Below are 18,143 nucleotides of genomic sequence, written 5' to 3' on the forward strand. Positions count from 1 at the left end.
GAAACGTTCTGCCCCTCCAAGTTGGCACAATATTCTGGGCAAATTATGTGAATTAATGTCCGTGAAGGAGCCATGGCCTTTGTCTCACCGCTCTCCTAGCCGTGCAGAACAAAAAAATAAAAATAAAAGTCTGGGTTGTGGTTTCTTTCGTTCCTCATTTGCTGCTCTGGGTTCGGTTACCATGTCGTCATTTTACAGAGGAGCCTGTTACTTCTAAGGGAGTGCGCCATCAAAGTTTGAAACACACACACACACACACACGGCAATGGACTCGACGTATATATACCCACACACTCAGAAATGTAGGAACACGTGCCCGTGACTCACACCGCTCCCCAGGGCCAGGAAGTGGCAAGAGGAGGAAATGACTATTGGGGCCTTTCGCTCGCTTGCAGATGCCCGGCAAACGGAACGCCTGGTGGACTGTAGCATCCGCCATGAAGGTGAGTGATTCCCCCCCTCCAACTCTCCAGCATAGACCACCCAGCTCTCCCTTTTTTTTTGTCATAAGAACCTTTTCTCCCCCTGCATCATGTCTCTGGAACAATTTGCCGGCCAGAAAAAAATTCCTACCAGGGATTAACCCTTTGGGGTGTTGGAGTTGCCAGAAGAACCAGACCCTCTGGCTCAGGGGAAATGAAAGCCACATGGCAAAAAAAAACAAAACCCCAGAGTCGGGAGGAAGGGAGATGGTCTCAGCGGTCAGCGAAAGTCTTGGGATTTATAGTCCAGAATCCGGACAGGCAAGCAGACACTTTTTCCTAGTTTTCACCAGCTTGCCTTTTTCACTCCATCCTTGTTTGGAAGGGTTTATTTTTTACAGAAAACTTCTTTGCTGTACGGACTTTGCCTTATATAGTTAGCAAGCTGCCTGCCTGTGTGGCCAGGGATGCCCGGCTTTCAAAGCCGTGGTTCTCAGAAGCAGAAGTCTGAGACCGACCGGAAAGCACCAGACTTTTGGAGTTTTGGCATGTGTGTGTGCGTGACTGTGGGAGAGAAACAAAAAAAGAACAAAAATAATTAGGCTTCCCCGAGACAAAGCCGAAAGCGTGGGGAAGGTTGTCCCTTTTGGTGATGTTGGGACTACAGTGGATTGGAAAGGATCCAGGAGGAGAGGCTTCAAAAATAAACACCCCAAGCCAGGCTTGGGAGGCAGATGGCGTGAGAGCCCCCCCCCCCGCTAGGTTTTTAGTAAACTCCCAATAGGCTCCTCTGTAGGACGTTGGCGGGCTGACAGCTCAGAGCTGCCTCCTCAGAAGGCTGCATCATGGCTCTCACATCCTTTGAAGCAGTGTGAGCACAAGCCACAAATTCTTCGGCAGTTGGAGTGAAAAAACTGCCTTCCACTGAGGGGAAATGCCTGTATATTTCCAGCTCCACAGACGGGATGTTGAGAGGCCTCAAAACCTCAGCAGAGCTTCTGAATCTAAAACAGTGGCGGACAACATGTAGGGTTCTTTCTCTCTCTGGGTATGGTGTTTATATTGTTGTTTTATTTCCTGAGGCCTTTTTATCAATTATTTTCAAAATAATGGACATGTGCCCGTGGGGCAGGACATTTCATTTGTATTTGGTGCTGCTGCAGTGAAATCTTAAAAACTGGGCAGGAGGGAGAGATAATTGAATTTCTTTATGCTGTTACAGGAGAATACATTTCCCCTATACTCTGTGGCTGTTTTACCGGGAGATCTAAATTGTTGTTATCATGGTCTCATATGTTAAAGTTTATATTGCTAAAGTTGCTAAAGTTTATATTGATGTATCTAATTGTTATCAGTGCTGGTCTAAAATATGTTTTATTTTTTTAAAAAATAAATGGACTTTTATATTTGTGGGCAGTTGTGAACTACTTAGCGATTACCTTTGAAATATGAAGTGCTGTATAAATTAGCAGAGGAAAGAAATAACAAAAAATCAGTTATAAACACGCACAAGATGGCATTTACAGTATTTGTTTAAAGAAACATATATTCTACTTTTCACTTCATCTGGGGCTCAAAGCAGGTTATACAGAATAAAAATGTAAGATCTACAAACTTCGAAACGTAGTTTAGAAACGTTGGAGGAGAAAGCATCAGAACAGCACTCATAGTGCAAAAACCTCCTGAAATGAAACAGTTCTAACTTGCTGCCTGAAAGTTAGTGGGGACAATCCAAAGTGAAATTATGAATGTGTATACACTCTCCCTTTAAAGCCTGTTTGAAGCACCTTCTTTCCCTCAAAGATTTCTGGCCACTGTAGTTTGCTAAGGGGTGCTGGGAGTTGCAACTCTGTGACTACAGTAAACTACAGTGCCCAGAACTCTGTAAGAAAAGTACGTCTTCCGAAGGCATTTTATAGGAATAGAGAGTACACAGCATAAGTTGCCTGTTAAGCCACTGCAACGCTCAGGGTTGTATCATTTCCCCCCCGGTTGGTGGCTATATTTATCTCTGTTGTATGAAAAATAACATGGGAGTTGATCAGAAGCTGGGGAAACGACACAGAACCCTGAGTCTGATTCTATGGCTTAAAGATGCTATGGCCAACAGTGAAAATAATGAAAATAAATGGCAATAGATCTAGAGAAGGCTGTGTGCTTTTTCTAGAATTAGATCCTGGTTAACTGGAATGCTAAATGCATAGTAGTAGTAGTAGTAGCATTGAATCTTCTACAGTCCATCAATCAAGCCTCACCACAAGAGCAACGAACGCACGTGCCCAGACACATGCCTCTCAAACACTGGTATGGTTTCCTTGGCTTCTGTAAGGGTAATTGATTCAGCGTTTTGTTGGCTGAGAGATCTGTGCATCAGTTCCAGCTGTGACTTTGTCCTGTTTTGGTTCACACAGTGGAGAAGTTGTTGCTACTCAGAGCATTCAGTGTTGGCGCTATGGGGCACAATCTGAACTAGGGTCATGATGGCTGAATTTGTGTCTTTTCCAGCTCTTTGTCTTTCTGCTGCTTGTCTGTGTGAGCCTCAGTGGTCCTGTAGATGCTCAAGGTAAGATTCTCCCTCTTCAGTGTGTTAGTCCAGGTGTGCATTCAAACTCCTGCCTCCATGACATTAACCAGTTGTGAGTTCACACCCCCAAAGTACTCTATGAGCTGCAGCCTTTCCACCTTAGCACCTAGTGTCCTCTAGGCATTTTGAACTACAGTTCCCACCATCCCCAACTAGTATGGCCAGAGAAGAAGGGAGCTGTAGTCCAACATTATATGGAGGGCATCAGATTGGGGAAGGCTGCCCTAGCAGAAGTGCACAAGTCATCTGGAGTTATGGTTTAGCAAATCCATCATTTCTGCCCATTGCCTACATTGGTTGGGGCTTATGGGAGCTGAGGTTCAACAGCACCTACAGAGCACCCCGTTGCCTAACCCTGGTCTGGAGACACAAGTGGCCTCCTAGAATATGGAAGCCATCCTTTCCCACTTTGCCCATCAGCCAGCAGATTTCAACATTAGTGCCACCCCTATCTTTTGGAGACAAATGACTGGGACATTTGGGCAAACGTGGCGAAGAAATACTGTTGTGAAATATTTTCCCCTGCCAATTAAAAATAATTATCCTCAAATAAGGCAAAACATATGCTGGCATTTACGAGAATCCAGAAATGCCATGGCGACTGTTTCTCAGCCCAGTCATCCCTTCCTGCATGTGCTGCGGAGGCAGAGCAACAGACCCTCCAGCTGCTTGGGCGCTTTCAGTCGCTGCAAATTGCAACAAGCTGCTTAAGGGAACTGCCAAGAGCGGTGACTTCCTCTAAGCTTAGCTTCCATTATCTGAATGTGTCAATAAAGGTGCTCCAAGCTAGGTTTTGGCCTTGAGGTAGGCACTGATCCTTCTGGAAGGACCTCCTCAGACGGTGCTCCTGGTGGTTTTTGAGTTCTGTAATCCAGGGTGAAGGAGAACAAAAGCTAATCTCCCCCCCCCTTTTTATGAAGATTACCCACTCTGGATCCCACAGCTAATTCTCCCCTGGTCTCCTCGCTGGCCCAAATAGGACTCATTTAGCCAGCTAGCCCTGGTGATCATCTAATGTTTATTGGATGGATTATTCCCCTAAATTGATTTTTGAATTCTGAATTTATTGTTATTCGCGTTTTATACTATATTTTATGCTGTTTTTTGTTGCATCAATTAAGTGTTTTAAATTTGTTGTTAGTCGCCCTGAGCCCGGTTTTCTGAACTGGGAAGGGCAGGGTATATATATAAAAAATATTTATTATTATTATTAAATAAATGACGTGGGAGAACAAATAATTAAAGTTCAGGGAATGCCAATTGTGGGGTGTAACATCACTGAAGCAGTCAAATACAACAGTTCCTGTTTGCCCAGAGTGGACATGCAGGAGAATGTTGCTCCAGACAGGAGGACTTCCTGTCATAACTTTGTGACCAGGTAGATGGGTGTGACCCTATAAAGGTAAAGGTAAAGGGACCCCTGACCATTAGGTGCAGTCGTGGCCAACTCTGGGGTTGCGGCGCTCATCTCGCTTTATTGGCCGAGGGAGCCGGCGTACAGCTTCCGGGTCATGTGGCCAGCATGACTAAGCCGCTTCTGGCAAACCAGAGCAGCACACGGAAATGCCATTTACCTTACCGCCGGAGCGGTAGCTATTTATCTACTTGCACTTTGACGTGCTTTCGAACTGCTAGGTTGGCAGGAGCTGGGACCAAGCAACGGGAGCTCACCCCATCACAGGGATTCGAACCACCGACCTTCTGATCGGAAAGTCCTAGGCTCTGTGGTTTAACCCACAGCGCCACCCGCGTCCCACAGGTGTGACCCTAGCAGACCCTATAAAAGGGCTAGTCATGCAGCCATTTCCTCTTTTGGCCATTTTGCTCTTTTGCTGCTTTTTTACCATCATCCGCTGGCTCTTAGCCAGAAGCAAGTGGCTCACCCTTTCAGAGGATGTAAGCCACAAGGTGGAAAGTCTGAGGCCAACTCAGACTTCTTTTCTCTACAACTGTAAATGTAACTACAAGATAAAACCTGCCTTCAGGACAATACTGTGAACTGAATGTAAGCAAACTTTACTGTTACTTTTAATGAAGACTGTTGTATTATTATTTTCAGAGGGAAGCATAAGGGGAAACTGACCAGGAACAATCCAGACTGGACAAGCCAGACTGGATTGCTTAACTCAAATGATTCTCACAAATTCATCAGCTAGCTTCCAGAAATGTGCAAGGGAATGTGCTCTGCTACTTACTCATAAGCGTGAACGAGGAGAGATAATATTTAAACAATATATCCTCTCCTAGCTTTCTTCAACATTCCCACACCAATATGGTGCCCGGCTGAAGTTTGGGATTACATCTCCCATCAGTGCCCACCACTGGCCATGTTGGCCGATGGGGATTGTAGTCCAAAAATGTTGGATACCCCTGTTTTAGTTCTTAAGTTTTATCTTGTAGCTGTTACTTTATGTTACTTTATGCTATTTTGAAACCAATCAAGTGCCTTTATTTACCGTATTATCGTTGCAAAGTGTTTGCGGTGAGGAAAGCAAAGAGATGTAGTAATGCCTTGCCATGTTCAGTTGCATGGGCTGACTTGAAAACATTGCTGAAAAACACCTGGAGGATGCAGACCGTGCCTGGCTTCTGCCCAAGGAGCAGGGAGAAGCTGGATTCAGTTTGCAATTAAAGGCAAACTTAACTGATTCATATTTTCTGAAACAATATGGGAACCTAAACACAGCCATCTTTCAAAATTCACATTTCTCTTGATTTTGCAATGCAGTTCTCCAGCCAAGTATAATGTACAAAAATCTCAGCATAGAAGCCTGTTGGATGATATTGGGCCAGTCAGGGGGGCCACTAGGGGGCGTATTGGAAGATGGCTGACAATAACATCTCTCTGACCCACACGAGGTAATTTGGAGGCTATGATGGGGGTAATTAGCCTCCTTACCCCCCCCCAGGATGGTGGGGGGGACTGCCCTTGCCTGCTGTGCCCTACACCACCCCCGAATTTGTGGGGGTGGGGGCACTAGGCACAAAGCCCTCCTGTGGGATTCCGGCACTCCTGGATGCCGTCCCTGATCCGCGCCACTAGCTGCAAGAACTTCAAAAGAAACAATTTGGATGAAGCTAATTGCACATATTTCAACGAAGAAGGGGGAGTAAAAGGCTGCTAACAGAAGAGATCTCTGACAAAACAAGACAAGAATAAATCATGAGAAGATACGCTAAGATACGGTATGGCAAATGACTGATGGGGGAGGGGGAAAAAAATCTCCTTTCTTTCCTTATGTGATTAAACAAGAATCCCCTCCCCTCACGAGTCATAAATGTCATTTTAAGGACTTAAGCTGTGGATTTAAGACTGTGTGGAGATAAACTTTCGAACCAAAGCATGTTTTAAGAAGAGCGTGGAATGTACAAGAGCTCTGGAATGACGCAGTTAAAATTGCCGTCGCCATATTGGGAAGTTCTGTCAGAGGTTTTGAGTCTGGGAGGAGAAATAGAGAAATAGAGCTGCTTTTATACTGTGGGTGAAACTCCTCAGAGGGACTCAAGAGCGACAGTTTTGTGAGATAATGATGGAAAGAGCGATGTTATCTATGAAGGTGATGATATATGAAAACCATCTCGATTTGAGGATTGGAAGAACGGAAAAATTCACACAGGATTAATATTGGTGTTTATCGGCTTAAGGAGACTATCAGAAGAGATCATAAAGAAAAAAGAGAAAATATATGAACAAGATGTGATGTGGAAACAGCAAGATAAGACTGGATAGAATTATGAACTCTGTTTGGACTGATTTGGTCTGATTTGGACATTAATGCAGTAGCAAGAAGATGATCAGAATCCCCCTTCGGATCTTGAAATATGGGTCCCCCCAACAAAATTTAAGATTCGGCTTTGTAATTTGGAACTTATGTGATGTGATTTAATTTGATTTGATTGGCCAGTTAATAAAAAATATTTATATATATATAAAAGATATTGGGCCAGTCACTTAGTCTACCTCACAGGGCTGTTGCAAGGATAAAATGGAGTGCGGGGGGGGGGACACTTCTGCAAGCTTCTTGCAGAAAGCCTGGAATAAACATGTACAAAAGAAAGATTTTGCTGTTCATTCACGGAAAGGACTTCAACCCACTGCATTCTTGCTTTCATTCCTGCAAATGAAATGGATCTTGGGTTTGGATTTTGCTGAGAAGCATGCACTTTAAAACAAAAATTGGTGCATTTCCCTTTTGATCAGTCACCAACAACTTTAAGTCTGAAAACCAGTCTCTGTTTTTTTTGAACGCAGCCCTTGGCCCTTAAGACTTTAGATTTTGCTTAAACTGATGTCAGCCAGTTGGTTGGACTCCAACTCCCATCATCCCTGACCTTTGGCCATGCTGACTGTGGATGATGGGAATTGGAATTGAACAACATCTGGAGGGGCCCCAGATTCCCTAGCTATGCTGACACATCATCAGGCTATCTCTGCATGCTCAGAAGGATATTTATGTGAGCTTGTGGCTTTGGTTTCAGGTACCTCATCCCCACTTGTGGGGCCAGAGGCAGATGGCGATAGAGCCACAACTGAGTCCTTTTTGCCGTCCACAGGTAAGTTTTGTTTGTTTAGTCATTTAGTCATGTCTGACTCTTCGTGACCCCATGGACCAGAGCACGCTGGGGACTCCTGTCTTCCACTGCCTCCTGTAGTTTGGTCAAACTCATGTTCATAGCTTCAAGAACACTGTCCAACCATCTCGTCCTCTGTCGTCCCCTTCTCTTTGTGCCCTCCATCTTTCCCAACATCAGGGTCTTTTCCAGGGAGTCTTCTCATGAGGTGGCCAAAGTACTGGAGCCTCACCTTCAGGATCTGTCCTTCCAGTGAGCACTCAGGGCTGATTTCCTTAAGAATGGAGAGGTTTGATAGGATAGGACAAGTAAGTTTTACAGTTCTGCAAATGACTAGCCATACCTGGACCTTCCCAAAAGGCGTGGTGATGCATTCATAATGCAGCCAAACAAACAAACAAACAAACAAACAAACAAACAAACAAACACCAAATCACTTTGCTGCCAACATCTGCCTGCCCCTTCAAAAGCACTCACGTTCTTTCTTAGTTAAAGGTCAGCAGTATCAGTTTTGAACCCCATGCCCCTGGGAGGGAAATAAAGCTAATGTAGTATGTGTGACTTTGAACAGAGAAAAATAGCAGGCAGGGCAAGGGTTAAAGGCTCCCTCCCGATGATCCTTCTCCATTCTAAATTCCCCTCTCCCAAAGCTGCTTTTCATTTTATTAAAAATAAAAATAAGTGCAACCAACAATGGTGCAGTGTTGTAATTTTAGACTCTTAACTAAATAGTCTTCTGAGGAGGACCGTGATCATCTTCTTCTTCTTCTTCTTCTTCTTCTTCTTCTTCTTCTTCTTCTTCTTCTTCTTCTTCTTCTTCTTCTTCTATTACATTTATTACCAGCCATTACAGTACCATCATATAAAAGAATAGATAAATAGATAAGGAGGAAGTGTAGGTGTTCGTTTCAAGGGTTAAGCTAATACTTTATTGAAATATACTTGGAGTTGAGTGTGGATTTCATGCTCTTTATTCAGTTCATAGTAGTGAGGAATGGGGTTGTTTCCCCGAACTGTCTGTGTTATATACCGTATTTTTTGCACCATAACACTCACTTTTTTCCTCCTAGAAAGTAAGGGGAAATGTCTGTGCGTGTTATGGAGGGAATGCCTACAGGTGGCATGCCTACGGATTTTCCTCCTCTAAAAACTATGTACGTGTTATGGTCGGGTGCGTGTTATAGAGTGAAAAATACGGTACATTATTTACATAAAGGGCCCCACGTGATTGGCTAATTCCGGGATTCTCCTGTAGGCCAATCAGGTTGCGGATTCACTTCCACCTGGAGTTGGATTGGGTGGCTCCTGCGGACCAATCAGACTGCTGCATTCTGGATCCTATTCTTCTAGGACCAATCAGACTGCTGCAATTTGGATCCTATTCAACTCAGTACATAACATTTATATTAGAGCCAAAGGCAGGAGGGGTGGGGAGATGGCAAGTATGGTAATAAGAAACTTGACCTCCTTTACTGAGCACAGTAAGAAAAACTTTCTGTTCCCAAATACATACCATGGCTTTACAAAGTATTGAAATGATTGAATATTTGGATTTTTCTGATTATCTATGGCTAGAGTTAATTTTATTACTTATACTTGCTTCTATCATTTCATTACCTTGCATATATACCAAATGCAATTTACAATGCTTCCCCATCCTCCTAAAGCTTTGTGGGTTTTGTTTACATGTAAAGAAAGTGAAATTTGGAATGTTACAAGTCTTGGTTGCACAACTGATTTGCACTTCAAGGGGAAAATACCTTGGTACATTTTTGTTTCAGTTGCTTGTCAACTTTGTTACGGCTGCTTGTTGATTCTTACTGTGGACTCGCAACTTGCAAAACATACCTAATTTATAACAACATATATATTGTTGCACGCAACCCCAACTGGTTTCCTTGAAATGAGGGACAGTCTTTAGAAGACATGGTTTATTTACACATATCGACAACCTGACCCTATGATGGAGGGGCTCATGGCATTAACACCCCAAGAAGATATTGCTTCTCCCATAGCCGAAGCCTGGGATTCATGCAGAAAACAAATTGCAAGGTATTGTGGAAATGTGGGAGAACTGAACTTAAGATTTGGAAAAGAAGACACCAGGAGAACCTGAAAAATGCCATATTCGCCCATACCATTGTCGCCGTGGGCCTGGTGGTTTTTGGAAGGTTCATGAAACACTATGAAAGTCTGCAGAACTTTTTTGGCTAGAGGCATAAATGGGATGTGTGTACAAACCACCAGCTTCAATCAGTTTTTATAACGACACAGGAGTTCTGCCCTCCATGTTGACATCTGGCCAGCTGCAATCGGTAGTAGCAGTGTAGCACTCGAGGAAGAGGACTTGCAGATCTTTCTAACCCAACATTTCTTCTCTATATCCTGGTCTTCTATAGCAGAGGAGCCAGAGGCTGAAAGTATGACGGCAAGCCCTCTGAATTTCCAGCAACGGGAGAATGCATCACTAAGGGGTATGTGGCTGAGAACATCCTTGGGATGGAATCCTTCCATAATTCCATGGATATTTGTGCAAGATATATAAGACAAGACCAGAACTTCTACCTGCAAATATTGTCAAATGTAAAAGGATGTTTAATTCCCCCCTATTGGCATGAAGGATGACTGCATACACACACACACACACACACACACACACACACACGGCTCCTTCAGACTGGAGCGGGTTTTTCCTTTTTGTGGTTGTGTTCTGCAGCATATCACTGTTGCAAAAAAATAGTGCAATAGTGGTAGATTTATACTGGACCATCCACACACCATTCCAATTTATTAGTTGTGCTGTGGTGCTCACAAAACCTCCCTGCAAACAAATCAGAATAAATGTTCACTAAATAGCCAACACCATCTAATCTCCCGGTAGCAAAATCAGGATGAATGCTCAATAAACCACTTGCCTGGAAGCATTCCAGGAAGGGAAAATCCTTAGACAACATTTATGCTTGTGTGTTGCAACCGGGGTGGAGGACTTGTGGCCCTCCTACAGATGTTGCAAGACTTCAACTCTCACCAGCTCCAGCCAGCATGGCCTGTGTTTGGGGATCATGGGAGTTGTAGTCCAACAACTGGTCAGGGTGGGTTCAGGCTCACCATTCCCACAGCCTGTGTGTGAGTTGTAAATCATGACGTGATAGTGAAAATGGCCTACCCAAATTCTCCACCCTTGTCCTGAGCAGAGGGGGGGATATTTCAGTCAGTAGAGCACCAGACTCTTTTAATCTCAGGGTCATGGGTTTGAGCATGTTGGGCAAAAAGATTCCTGCATTGCAAGGGGTTGAGCTAGATGGCCCTTTGGGTCCCTTCCAACTTGACATTTCTCCATGGATGGGGCAGAATTCTCCCAACAGTTCAAACAACATTCCCAACCTGCCCCTGGCAACCTCAGTTCCTCAAGCCCATCGAATAAGGCATAAGACATTCTTCCCAATAGCTTTTGGGGTAGGGTGACCATTTACCCCAAAAAGCTGCTGGGCAAAGGGTCTTATGTTTTGCCAATGTCTCACCATTATCAAACAAACCAGGCCATTATCAGCCTTTTGGTTCTTCATGACCCACCCCCAGCGAGCCATTGCCAGACTGGTCTCATGAGGAAGCTAGCAACATCAGAACTGGCAGGAAAGTTGTAGGGCCAGGAGACTGAAATTATCTACAAGGGGATTTCATCCTAGCTCCAGTGTAACACTCTTTTCTTAATATGCAGTAGAAGAGACATCTGTAGCTGAAGTGGAGACAACTAAAGGCATCACCCCTAGCAGTTTGAGCTTCACCAGTGCTGCAGGTGAGCATAAGAACCATGGACCACCCATGAGGGGAGGTGGGCAGAGAGAGGGAACAATCAGAAAGAGTTTGCTTTGCCACATCCAAAAGAATGGAACCAGCTCACCTGTCTCCTTCTGCGTTTTCTTTTCCAGAAGTTACCCAAGCTCAACAGCCATCTGTAGACCAGAGGAGGAGAGCAGGTATGTAGAAGACCCAGGCTGTAGAAGGCAAAAGACAAATCCATGTTCTGTGTACAGAAGTTAAGGGACTGAAAGATGAACCTTAATTCAACACCGGCAATCGGATAGTGTCCTTTAAGTGAGGGCAGCAGAATAATTATGAGGGCGCAGGACAGGCTATGTGGCACACACAGTTCTGTCTCCCAACCAAAGGCTATGGCCAGTGGTTCAGGAAGGTGCCCTTTGCCAGTATTTGCTGCCTGAGCAGTCACCTCATTCTACCCAATGGTAGGGCCAGCCTCTCTTGCTCTCCTGCCATTAATCCCCATATTAAAGGAATATAATTTTTAAGTACACAAACTTCTGCAAACATCATGGATTTTGGCAAGACAAACTGCAGGCCAATGGTGGGCAGGGCTGGAGTTAAAAGTGTGTGGGGCCAGAAGCAAAAGTGGGCAGTCACGGGTGTGACTCTCACTTCCGTACAGAAGGCTATAGTCCAGCCACACAAAAGCTAGAGATTTCCTCATGCACTGCAAACACTTTTCCTCCATCCTTCCATCAGGCAAGCAAGAGGCATTATCACATTTCAAGGACACATCTGAAGCAGACAAAAGTACTTATGCAGGGTGCAGAGCAGGGGCAGGGTGTGGCCTAGGAGAGGACCTTTCTCCTGGGCCGTGTCCAGAAAGTGGTGTTGGGGGATTAGTGTTCAGACCCCTGGGCTCTCACTTGTAGGGTGCCTCAGGGTTCTGTCCTCTCCCCCATGCTTTTTAATATCTACATGAAGATGATGGGAAAGATCATCAGGGGGTTTGTGCTAGGTTTTCATCAGTATGCAGATGACACCCAGCTCTACCTCTCCTTTAAACCAGTGTAGGCAGTGAAGGTCCTGTTTGAGTGCCTGGAGGTGGTTGGAGGATGGATGGCGGCTAACAGATTGAGGTTGAATCCTGACAAGACAGAAGTACTGTTTTTGGGGGACAGGGGGCGGGCGGGTGTAGGGAATTCCCTGGTCCTGAATGGGGTAACTAAAGGACCAGGTGTGCAGCCTGGGAGTCATTTGGACTCACAGCTGTCCATGGAGGCGCAGGTTAATTCTGTGTCTAGGGCAGCTGTCTACCAGCTCCATCTAGTACGCAGGCTGAGACCCTACTTGCCCGCGGACTGTCTCGCCAGAGTGGTGCATACTCTAGTTATCTCCCGCTTGCACTACTGCAACGCGCTCTACGTGGGGCTACCTTTGAAGGTGACCCAGAAACTGCAATTAATCCAGAATGTGGCAGCTAGACTGGTGACTGGGAGTGGCCCCCGGGACCACATAACACCGGTTCTGAGAGATCTGCATTGGCTCACAGTACATTTCTGAACATAATTCAAAGTGTTGGTGCTGACCTGAAAAGCCCTAAACGGCCTCGGTCCTGCATACCTGAAGGAGCGTCTCCACCCCCATCGTTCAGCTCAGACACTGAGATCCAGCTCGAGGGCCTTCTGGCAGTTCCCTCATTGTGAGAAGTGAGGTTACAGGGAACCAGACAGAAGGCCTTCTTGGTAGTGGCGCCCACCCTGTGGAATGCCCTCCCTTCAGATGTGAAGGAAATAAGCAGCTATCCTATCTTTAAAAGACATCTGAAGGTAGCCCTGTTCAGGGAAGTTTTTAATATTTAACGCTGTACTGTTTTTAACATTTGATTGGGAGCTGCCCAGAGTGGCTGGGGAAACTCAGCCAGATGGGCGGGGTATAAATAATAAATTATTATAATATTATTATTATTGAGGGGCTTGGAGGGGCACATTTAGCCTGTAGGTCTTAGTTTCCCCACCTCTGCTGTAGCAGAAGGATCAAACATGACCTCCCCTTCCCCATAATGGCAAGCTGGGCATATTTCTCAACTACCTCACATTCCTTCTTTTTTAACAGATGTTTGGAAGGTAGATTACCAAGAGAATGTTTTCCATTATGGTGAGTCTCAACAAGCTGGAAACAGACCATTGTGTTGCATGCCACCCCCATCTCCGAGCGGTGGGGATTCTAGGGGTTCCCGGTGCTAATCCAGGACTTGTGTTTCCTTTTGGGAATGATGCACAGCAGAAACTGTGGTGTCTTTATCATATATGGTTTGCTTACACATGTATACAACCTGAGCCTACACTGGAAGGCTTCACAGCATTAACAGCCCGGAAGGGTCTTGTTTCTCCTATGGCCACAGCCTTCGATTTAAACAGAAATGAAACATTTCCCTCTGATCCTCCCTCCAGTTTGTTGCTTTACAAACTGGAGGGAGGTTACATCACTGCAAACTCAACTCCAGACTCAGGCTTTGTCTTTCTAACTATCTAACTATCTAACTTTCTAACTAACTATCTCCGATATCACCCATTTGTCTTCTCGCAAAGAGCCCCCTTCTTTTGTTCTCTTAATGGCCCATCACCCAGGTGATCACCCCAACACAGGAAGCCAGCCTGGCTTATATATTAACACTTGCTGAATCCAGGGGTTAGAAGGATCTTGCAGACAGCCTACTTCCTCCCCCTCAAACTCATAACAATAGATACTTTTTCAGATACTTAAAAGGGGCTTTCAATGAAAGTTGGTTTCTCCTGAGATGTTTACTCATCCCACTATTGCCATCCATTAAGAGGTAATGCAGACTTTCGCACCTTTGGAAAACTTGCACAACTCATCTGAACAGAGGAGACAGTGGGACAAAAGAAATAGGGGTGTACACCATAGGAAGAAGTCCTCTCTCCTTTGAGATCTCTTAAAAGCCATTATCTGGTTGTGTACACAGTACACCTTTGCAACACATTCAAGTACATTTCCGCGCCTCAGATAATTCTGGGTACCAGTTTGTCAAGGGTTGCTGGGAGCTGCAACTCTGTGAGAGGTAAATTATGGTGCCCAGAATTCTTTGAGGGAAAGAATGTGCTTTGAAATTTCCTTATAAGAATAGTTTGCACACAGCTGTAGCCAACCTTCCATGGTCGCTGAGCATGCTCAGTTTTCATTGGCCTGTTTAGGGTTTACTCACCCCTACATTCTTTTTGTAAAGGGATGCGGGTGGCGCTGTGGGTTAAACCACAGAACCTAGGACTTGCCGATCAGAAGGTCGGCGGTTCGAATCTCTGCAACGGGGTGAACTCCCGTTGTTCGGTCCCAGCTCCTGCCAACCTAGCAGTTCGAAAGCACGTCAAAGTGCAAGTAGATAAATAGGTACTGCTCTGGTGGGAAGGTAAATGGTGTTTCTGTGCGCTGCTCTGGTTAGCCAGAAGTGGCTTAGTCATGCTGGCCACACGACCTGGAAGCTGTACGGAAGCTCCCTTGGCCAATAAAGTGAGATGAGCGCTGCAACCCCAGAGTCGGCCACGACTGGACCTAACAGTCAGGGGTCCCTTTACCTTTTACATTCTTTTTGTATTTATGGAAACCTTGGGGGTTCTCCCAAACCTCCTTGATCCTCTTGTTTGTGGCTAGTGCAGTTTTGGCTACTTAAAGGAACAACACTCATCTCTCAACTCTGGAAACAGAGTGAAGGAATGGCGATGTACCCATTCCTGTTTACACCCAGTGCACTCCCATTGCTACTTTGGCTTACATTGTTTGTACACCATTTCCCAAAAGAATTGGAAATGTGCTGGCTGCAGATTAAACAGGAGTGTGTACACTGTTGCACGTGGCTTTTTCAGGGGGAACTCACAGGAACTCAGGAGAACTAGGGAGGATTTCATGGTGAGTTCCAGCACTTCTTTTTCTAGGGCAAAAAAAGCACTGCTGTTGTACTATATTTTGGTTCCTCCCTGCCCCCACCAGCTTTGATCCTAATTGAGAAAAAGAACAACCTTGCTGTATTTTGAGCTGCTAATTTGTACACAGCTTTAGTGTGTACTTCAGGCTTGCATTAAATGGCTGCTTTTCTCCATACCCTTGCAGATTACTATTCCCTGCGCAAAGGGGGCTTGATAGCTGCTGCCATCCTCTTCATCCTTGGCATTCTCATTCTCACCTGTAAGTATGAGCAACTGGGATGAGTGGGGCTGCTTTGAGTTCTCTCCCTAAATATGGGTGGCAAAAGAGTGGAGAAGTAGAAGAATAATTGTGCCTGGATATTCACATAATCGCCCCTCTCCTCTCCTCATCTGAGACTTTATTAAGGGCTCATCCACACTTTGCTTGTCCCAAGCCTAGAAAGCACAGCCTAGAGAGCCAGTGTGGTGTAGTGGTTAAGAGCGGTAGTCACGTAATCGTGTCTCCGCTCCTCCACATGCAGCTGCTGGGTGACCTTGGGCCAGTCACACTTCTTTGAAGTCTCTTAGCCCCACTCACCTCACAGAGTGTTTGTTGTGGGGGGAGGAAGGGAAAGGAGATTGTTAGCCGCTTTGAGACTCCTGAAGGGGAGTGAAAGGCGGGATATCAAATCCAAACTCTTCTTCTTCTTCACAAGACCATGCAGTTTTCTGCATGTCCCATTCTTTCTAGACACAGGTCCAAGTGGTTTTCTGTTCGCCCTGCTGCCTTCCCAGGGAAAACCTGCTCTTTACCACTGAATCAGAGCAAATATCAATCCACGGAAAACCTGGCTGACATTTGCCTCGATTCAGCAGTAAAGAGCAGGTTTCCCAAGGAGAAAGTGGCAGGGGAAGTCGAAGTGTGGACAAGCCCTAGGTAGTAAGTGCACGACTGATAATTGGGATCTGCAAAACTCAAAGCAAATCCTGCACTCAACAGCTGCTTAGAGGCACTGTGCTTCCTCCAGCCCTGCCCGCCCCCATTCTAATAGTATGCCTTTTGTATCTGGCAACGGGATCTGGTAGATCTTAGGAGGGGGCTAGAGAGGGGAGGCTGAAGGGCTGGGTTCAGAAAATGGGCCTTTACTCTAGGAGGAAGAGTTCAGAAAACAATTTGTTCTCTTTCCACTTCCAGGTGGGAAACATGGAAAATCTCGATGCAGAGGGAAGAAGCGGACAAGGTGAGCAACGCCTTCCCACCCACCCATTCCTGTTTCCTTATCTCTAATTAATTCTATCTTGCGGAAGTCCAAATGCTGGAATATGAATGCAGACTACGTATATGTAATTAAGGTGTCACTATTTGTGGGAGGGATCAAAATGCATACTGGAACTTTGGGGCTGCCTACACACTCATCTTATATTTATCTAGATTGATTCTAGATCTACAAGGGTGGTTGTGGCTATTTGATATGCATTTGAAAACTCTCCCCTTCATTAGGTTACCCAAGCCTTTTCTCCCTGCCCATACCCCAGGTGAAAAAAGAAGAAACTGGTGATTGTCATCATGTTCACTCTGGTCCACCAACACTTTCATTGGTCGGGGGGGGGGGAGAGACACCCATCTCCCCATTGCTGGAACCATCTGCAACTGTTTTTTTAAATGATCAGGAAGTGAAAAATCAGTCTGCAACAAGCTTTTATTTTCAGAATGAAAGCAGTTTCTCAAGAGGCGAAAAGAAATCCGCAATCGATCTAGATTGTGCGTGGATTTTGCAGAAAAGGCAAGCCCTTGGTCTCCATGAATTCCAGAATGAGTTGGCGTGGCCTGTCATTAGCTGTGGGGCAACTGAAAGTTGGGCTCCCTGCTTTCTGCTCCCCCACTCCCAATGGACACCCATAACCACTGGGCGCAACATTATCTAACATTGCTGCACACAGATCAGAACAAAAGCTCGTTAAATAGCCAATGCCATCTCATCTCCCTGTAAACAAATCAGGAGGCATGTTCAATGAAATGGCTGCTTGAAAGTGCCTGAACCTCTGCGTATGCTTTGTGCAAGAGAATCAGGACGAATACTCAGTAAATAGATCACCCCAAGGAGCTTAACGTGTATTCTCATATTCCTTGCCCTGATCCCCGTTTCCTTCCTTTACAGGAACTATGACGTGACTCCAGCCTGAAGCCATCTCCTGTCCTCTGGAGGACTGCACTGATTGGGAGGAGCAGGGCGGGGTGGGTGGGGCTGCTTTGATTGACAGATCTGCTTTGACAGATCGTAATGTAACCTGTTATCCCCCAATAGGGGAGCACTTCCTTAGCTCCCCCACCCCAAACCCATCCATCCTCTGCCTGACACATCCTGGTTTGTCCTCCATTTGCCCCCACAACCTCCGTCCATTTTTCTTGGCCTACAAGAAGTGTTGCCTTTTCTCGTGTTACAACTGCAACAAAAGTTGTGTTTTCATTACATTAAACCAGCCTCGCTGTAGAACAAGAACATTTGTGAATTCTTTGTTCTTTCCCTTGTGCATCCTGAGGCTGGGGAGGGAGATGCTGCCTGGATCTGAGGGCCTGGCTGTCGACACTCCAGGCCAAGAAAAACCCTATGGTCCTCCATCTGCGCCAAGAAGGCTCAAATTCTGTACACGCAATAATTTTTTGGTGTGGCTTGTTTTTTCTACATTTGCTGGCTATATTTCATTTCATGCTTTTGCTGGTGTCTTATATGCAGACATGTTCTAAGAGAAGTCATCGTGCTAGAGGGATATTGCTGCTCCCAGTGCCATGAACTGTCAGCAAAATATTCATGGTGTTGCAACTGGCTCCATTTACTTGTGAGGACCCAATTTCCTGGCTTTGTAAAGACCAACATTACATTG

The 18,143-nt window shown here is 45.4% G+C and overlaps 1 protein-coding gene across 4 annotated transcripts; it reads left to right on the top strand.

The window, feature by feature from the left end:
* Nucleotides 1-204: 204 nt before the first annotated feature.
* LOC308592277 (uncharacterized protein) lies at nt 205-17,761 on the top strand. 4 transcript variants are annotated; one of them, XM_081203629.1, is made up of 10 exons: nt 205-443; nt 2,928-2,985; nt 7,486-7,560; nt 9,981-10,052; nt 11,300-11,374; nt 11,508-11,555; nt 13,456-13,497; nt 15,466-15,540; nt 16,456-16,501; nt 17,420-17,761. In XM_081203629.1, the coding sequence occupies exons 1-10, from the start codon at nt 396-398 to the stop codon at nt 17,442-17,444; spliced, it is 564 nt and encodes a 187-aa protein (XP_081059755.1). In that variant the 5' UTR covers nt 205-395; the 3' UTR covers nt 17,445-17,761. The 4 variants fall into 4 exon arrangements, with proteins under 4 accessions (XP_081059755.1, XP_081059754.1, XP_081059753.1 ...); XM_081203628.1 differs by having other exon boundaries at nt 207-443; nt 11,297-11,374; XM_081203627.1 differs by having other exon boundaries at nt 213-443; nt 9,978-10,052.
* The last annotated feature ends 382 nt before the right edge of the window (nt 17,762-18,143 follow it).

Source organism: Podarcis bocagei (genome assembly GCF_964188305.1).
Source record: "Podarcis bocagei genome assembly, chromosome: 7".
Taxonomy (NCBI): domain Eukaryota; kingdom Metazoa; phylum Chordata; class Lepidosauria; order Squamata; family Lacertidae; genus Podarcis; species Podarcis bocagei.

Bases quoted from the DNA above. Each gene is read 5' to 3' on its own strand.
- LOC308592277 (XM_081203626.1), top strand. From the start codon at position 396: ATGCCCGGCAAACGGAACGCCTGGTGGACTGTAGCATCCGCCATGAAG. The intron at 7,561-9,977 runs GTAAGTTTTGTT...GGTCTTCTATAG, and splicing joins GTCCTTTTTGCCGTCCACAG to CAGAGGAGCCAGAGGCTGAA. The intron at 15,541-16,455 runs GTAAGTATGAGC...TTCCACTTCCAG, and splicing joins TGGCATTCTCATTCTCACCT to GTGGGAAACATGGAAAATCT.